At 38.6% G+C, this 6,622-nt stretch overlaps 1 protein-coding gene across 1 annotated transcript; it reads left to right on the top strand.

Moving 5' to 3' along the window:
* The first annotated feature begins 5,293 nt into the window (after nucleotides 1-5,293).
* LOC130629642 (uncharacterized) lies at nucleotides 5,294-6,292 on the top strand. The gene has a single exon (XM_057442919.1). The coding sequence runs from the start codon at nucleotides 5,294-5,296 to the stop codon at nucleotides 6,206-6,208; it is 915 nt and encodes a 304-aa protein (XP_057298902.1). The 3' UTR covers nucleotides 6,209-6,292.
* The last annotated feature ends 330 nt before the right edge of the window (nucleotides 6,293-6,622 follow it).

Raw genomic sequence — 6,622 nt, 5'->3', positions numbered from 1 at the left:
AGTAAACTTTGACCACTTTCTGTTCACCTGTGCTATTCTTTGTTTTTAACTCAGGTAATAAGTGGAGTCGTTACTCTCCAAAGACAAGATCATGTGTGATCCAACCCCCCTGCTAATATTTTTTTTTAACTGGGGTAATAAGTGGAGTCGTCACTCTCCAAAGACAAGACCTAGTATGATCAAACCCCCCTTGCTAACTTAATTATTATTTGATTTTGTTTTATTTTTGACTGAGGTAATAAGTGGATTCGTCACTCTCCAAAGACAAGACTGAGTGTAGTCAAGCCTCCTTGCTGACTCATTCTGGTTAAAATATTCTTATCTCAGCTCTTCTAAAAAGAAAACATATGACTCGTGACTGTTAATAAGGTGGTCATCACAGAAAATTACTGCTCTATTGCTGCAATGTATCTACCTGTAAACCATTTGGTCAAAGGCTATGGTTGTGTAGTGACCATTATTTAAGTTGCCGCAATGGTTAATAATAGCCCTTAATTGAAAATTTTTACGAAATTTCACTTCTCCATCTACGGTTAAAGGTATGGAAAGGGTACCAGGGTAAGCAGTAATACGAGAGTCAATTTTTGACACAAGGCCGTTGGCACTGGCAAAACGTTTTAGCTGTAAAATGAGATAGAAACCGCACGACACTACCTCTTTTTCAACTAGAGCAGTTTGATGAGCGTTGCAAACATGGCAGAAGTAGGCATTGGTGTCTGACAACTCCTTGCGTTCGAAGAAATTATCTAAGGAAGATTGTAACGTAGGGTGCAGAGAAAGTTGGATGCATGGTGCTATAACTTCTGGGAAGCTGGTAATATGACATGAATTGCAAGTGGTTGATGTCTTGATGCCAATACTAAAAAGACTTCCAAGAAATGGAAAGTCTAATGACAGACCAGGTAGGAGATATTCAAGAACCTCGGGGACGTCGTGCTGAGCAAAGATATTAAATGCACTTCCCTTCGCAGCTGAGATATGATCAACTGGACTTCTAGAAACAGCCAAACTTTGAAGAACACCTACAACCGCTTCGCATAACTTTGAGGTTGTTTTGCTGACAGAAATGGCTTCTTTAACTTTTGGAAGGTTATAAAAACATTGTAAGATGGAGTTTGCATAACATGTGTTTCCCAAGTTTTTAGACCGCTATTCCTAAAATCAGGGTTAGATGGCAATGTGACTGTTGTTTTGGAAGACCTTGTAGCAAGTTTTTCGGGGTTTTTGATTTTACAAGATTTTGTGTCACTTGCTAAAATCCTCTTGAAATTGAGCTGACTATCCGCCGAAAGAACTGCCTCACTAACTTTCCAATTTCCAACTTTTAAATCTGGTACGCACTTAGACACACGAGGGTCGACAGAATCTCTTAGTAACGGATGTCCACTGATTTTGGCAGATTTTAGAACAGATGCAAGACTTTTCAGGGGAAGATGTTTCTATGTTTCTAATATAACTTTTCCAGCCTGCTTCCCTGTAATATAACTTTGGCAATGTTTCTACTTTCAAGAGTAATAGGGCTGGGTGAAAAGTTATGGTATGGTACAACTGTTGAAAACATAAGAAGCTCCCCTACTGGTTGTGTTTTCGTCTTTTGAAGCAGCAGAAAATAGCATGTGCTATCGTATTTCACGTTTGTTAGATGTAAGGATCCATATGAACCGATGATGTTTTTCATATTTACGGGAACTGAACTACAATTGAAACAATTATTCACACACGTGAACAAAATTCACCCTTCTATAAAATTCACTTTTGAATACTAAAAATCAGATATTCCCTTCCTTGAGTCTCGCAAATTACAAACAACCCTATTCCACAAACCTACTGATAGAATGACCTTTTTACACTACTCCTCTGAACACCCTCATCATGTTAAAGCTAGCATGGTATATACCCAGGCATTGAGATATTGCACAATCATATCCAATGACCAAAATTTAGAAAAAGAATTATATACTCTTGCACTCACTTTTTTGGCTAGAGGATACCCCATAAATCTCATAATTGATAAATTTTCAAAGGCTTAAAATTTTTTGAGAACTCCTCCAACCCGTCATGCACACACACGTGGAAGAAATCACACCACTCATCATTCCATTTTCACCTGTTGGTATGGCGCAAAGTAGAATTATTCACAAGATATTCTGTTATCGAAAAAAATAAGACTTTAAAAATCAATCTGACTGTCCCACCCCTTAACTGCATACACACAGGGCACAAGCCTAAGAGACACTTTGGTTCCATCGGTCCAAAAACGTGAAAAAGGTTTACAATACAGCAAGCTGCACTGAAGTATCTTGTCTACAGGGACGGTGGATGTAAATAAAATTGGGATTAGGCTCCCAGAAGAAGGTGCTGAATACACTTTCTTGCTTATTACAAGCATGAGTACTGTCCAACTTGGACCTATAACTATTCACTGAGAAAATTTTAAAGAGAAAAAACAATCCTTCAATCACAAACAATACGACACAAGACAGAACTAACAACATAAACGGACTGGTTACAGAACAAACACAAATGGAAAAAATGTATATGTCAAAAATATATAATATAAAAAAGAATTATATAAAACCCTCCTGTGCGCCAGAACTTGTGACTCTGGCTGTAGCTTTCCACATGTGTTACAGGGCCCCAACACTCAGCCTTACACAGGAGGTTGTCATGACAGGACCAACCTGTACATATTTTGACTAAGGACAGCAGGGTTGTCAAGCCTGAAGACCAAGTTAGTAAACTTGGGCACCTTACTGAACTGGGGTAAAAAGTGGGGTCGTTACACCCAAAGACAAGCTGAAAGCAAACCCCCTTGCTAAGCTTCTTTTAAGTTACCAGAGAAGAGTGAGCTGAACTCTTTACCCTCTGGGTATTGACGGCAAAACTGGTTCGAATGAACTAGCTGGGGTAATATAAAACCGCTCGGATTTACATTTTCCTCCCCCATGACCCTGGAAGTACAGGTTTTATAAACGTAATGATAAATGTATAAGAAAGAAAGAAAAAGCGGATCAACAGCGAACGTAACAAAGAATATAACATGAATTGTTGTTGAGAATAGGTGGAGAGCATTTGCAAACCGCTCTATCGTTGCAGTGGTACCAAGAATTTGTGGCAGGATCCTTAACATAAGCCCAATAATGACCTGCGGTTAACGTACCGGAGTGATTAATTGTTGCTAACAATGAGTAGTTCTGATTAAACATTGTGTCCGTACACTGACGAGAGGTAGTTGCAGGAGAGAGTCACGTAAAGAAACACATTCAACAACTCTGTTGTCTTTTACCAGATGTTCACCATGTTTTAAAAACCTTTTAAGATGCAGGAATAAGATTTCACTACTCCTGCTGATTTGCGTTTCTCTAGTACTCTCTCTATGTGCAAAGCATTGCGGACAAAACCACTTGTTTCCATCAGTTAGAATTTCCGGTTCTAAAAATTTGCTGACACAAGATTGGACTTTAGATGTCATTGGCAGTGTTAAAATGTCCTGCATTTCGACATTTACCGAGGTGCACAGGCAGGTGTTACAGCTTACGGACATTGAGATTTCAGTTGGGATTTTATCTGCAGCAATCGGGGAAAATCCCTTAAGGGCGTCCAAAACCACAAACAAAATCTCTGCTACATCTTGCTGAGTATTAAATTAGAAGTCCACTTTCCCATCAGAGTGCATTTGACGTTCAAGGGCCCAGAGAAAATTCGAAGGGTCAACAGGTGACAATGATTGCTTCAGCTTCGCCATGTTAAGCGAAATAGACCTCGCAATAGGTGATAAATGAAACGATTTTGACCCACTCTGGCACCAGTCTAATTATAAAAATATTTTTTTTTCTGTCTACATATATATTTTAGGTAAAACATTGTGGTTTTCTTCAACAGCCTGGTCCTATTAGGCAATAATATTTTAGGGGACTAGACTCATCCTCAAAAAGGGATGCGACTTTTAATAAAACGGATCGAAAAACCCCGCCATTTTGCAATCGGATCGAAAATTCCAGCCATTTTGCAATTTGCAATCAGTTTGAAAATTCCCGCTTTATGCTTCCTTTTGCGTCCTACAATTATCCAGACATAAGGATCGAACTTTCCCGCTCCAAGATTCAAACATTCTCGTTTAAATCACAGTCCTCAACCACCGCTGCTTCAATGTAAAATCAAAATACGCGCCCTTTGAATCGAATAATGCATTCGAAATATTCTTGACAGTATCTTCGAGATTCTTCAACTGTAAACATTGCTACCATAAAATTTTATTTATCTTCAGGAAGTATGTTCAAGATTGTATATAGCTAATGCGCACATTGCGACCGTTATTTTTTAATCTGGTCTGAGTACACACATCTTTCTAAGAAAAATGAACGGGGACTTCTGTAATCGCAAGGAGTTTGCTCGGACCCTTTTTCTCTCGGGCAGGTGAAACATGTTTCACAGAAACAGGGAAGAAGCGGTACCTGCTTATGATGAAGGCCGTTTTGGCAAACTGATCATTCTCATTGTTTTGACAGTCAATTATTCGTCTTAACATTATAATATTTTTTTAAGCAGAAAATGTCACTGAACGCAACAAACGCCGGTAAAGGAAAAATTTTCTTCAGCAATCTTAACAATAGCAATATTCAACAAATACGCGGCGAAATTTATAAGTCTATAAATGGTGACAGCTTTTTCCCAAAGCACACATGGCCTTTGGATATGCAGTTATTGTTACTAACCTCCCTATATCCGATTCAGATACATTTATGAAAAGCGTTTACAATACAGCAAGCTGCACTGAAGTATCTTGTCTACAGGGACGGTGGGTGTAAATAAATTGGGATTAGGCTCCCAAAAGAAGGTGCTGACTACACTTTCTTGCTTATTACAAGCATGAGTACTGTCCAACTTGGACCTATAACTATTCTCTGAGAAAATCTTAAAGAGAAAAAACAATTCTTCAATCACAAACAATACGACACAAGACAACATAAACGGACTGGTTACAGAACAAACACAAATAGAAAAAATGTGTATCTCAAAAATATATGATATAAAAAAGAATTAAATAAAAACCCTCCTGTGCGCCAGAACTTGTGACTCTGGCTGTAGCTTTTCACATGTGTTACAGGGCCCCTACACTCAGCCTTACACAGGAGGTTGTCATGACAGGACCAGCCTGTACATATTTTGACTAAGGACAGCAGGGTTGTCAAGCCTGAAGACCAAGTTAGTAAACTTGGGCACCTTACTGAACTGGGGTAATAAGTGGGGTCGTTACACCCAAAGACAAGCTGAAAGCAAACAAACAACTGTAATGCGTGCAGCAATATCGGTTGAAACTCAAGTTGCTCTTACTCTGTACTACCTATCTGATGAAGGAAGAATGCGAAAGACAGCGAATGCGTTTGGTATTGGTAAGAGCACAGTTTTGGTAGTTGTTAAGCGAGTGTGTAAAGCAATTTGTGATAATCTTGGACCCAGGTTGATATCTTTGCCCATGACTATCGATAGAGTTAATGAAATGACCACAAAATTCGAGAGCAGTCACGGTTTCCCTCAATGTTTAGGGGCTGTGGATGGAACGCATGTTGATATAAAATGCCCAAAAGACAACGCAAGTGATTTCATTAATCGAAAAGGACGCTATTCTATTAATGTTCAGGCATTTGTGGATTACAGGTATTGCTTTTTTGATGTAGTCGTGCGTTGGCCTGGGAGTGTGCATGATGCACGAATTTGGGGGAATTCTGTTTTCAATGACCAGTTAAGGGCAGGTGCAATCCCACCTAATTCGAAAGTGATTGTTTCAGGAGAAACACCAGTGCCAGTGTGTTTGTTAGGTGACCCTGCTTATCCACTTCTCCCATATCTTATGAAAGAATATGCAGCTGGAGGAAGTAATCCTCAGGAAGAGTTTTATTCATACCGATTATCTTCGGCTAGGATGGTAGTTGAATGTGCTTTTGGTAGACTCAAGGGCCGCTTTGGGATACTGAAGAAACAGATGGACACAAAATTAGATGACACATTGCTTATAATATATGCCTGTTTTATCTTGCAAAATTTTTGTGAACATAACAAAGAAACATTATCTAATGATATAACTCAAACAGTAAATCAAGAACAAAACCAACAGCAACCTCTAACTATAGTTGATGCACACGCCAGCACTAGCAATGATATGGGAGGAAAACGAAATCGAAAAATATTTACGAAGTACTTTGAATAAAGGCACCAAAAACATTCTTCCTACATCAAACTATACCATAGCTATAGTTTTAATATTTGTTTTGGATAACCTGGTGTACAGTACCAGAAAAATTAGTATATATACTACTGTAAATAAAATATCTATATAAGCTGTGAAAATTACTTCAGTTTTAAAATATGTCACTATTTCTGTTGTTGACCTCGAAATGCACGTTCTAAGATATCATTGACTTCTGACACTCGAACCTCAGGTTGGTTCAAAACTGTATTGCTTACGTTTGGAAAGAAATCATATGTTACAACCTGTGGTCTTTGGGGATTTGTAGCATGTATACTTGCAAAAATTTGTGCAATAGTGTTCCCCACATGTTCAATGCACTTTGCCATTTTAGACATACTGTCCTTAAAGTCTGCATCTGACTGATCAATTCTA

The sequence above is a fragment of the Hydractinia symbiolongicarpus genome, chromosome 1 (genome assembly GCF_029227915.1).
Source record: "Hydractinia symbiolongicarpus strain clone_291-10 chromosome 1, HSymV2.1, whole genome shotgun sequence".
Classification (NCBI taxonomy): domain Eukaryota; kingdom Metazoa; phylum Cnidaria; class Hydrozoa; order Anthoathecata; family Hydractiniidae; genus Hydractinia; species Hydractinia symbiolongicarpus.
The sequence above is the reverse complement of the archived record's forward strand: the minus strand, read 5'-3'. Positions and strand labels throughout refer to the sequence as shown.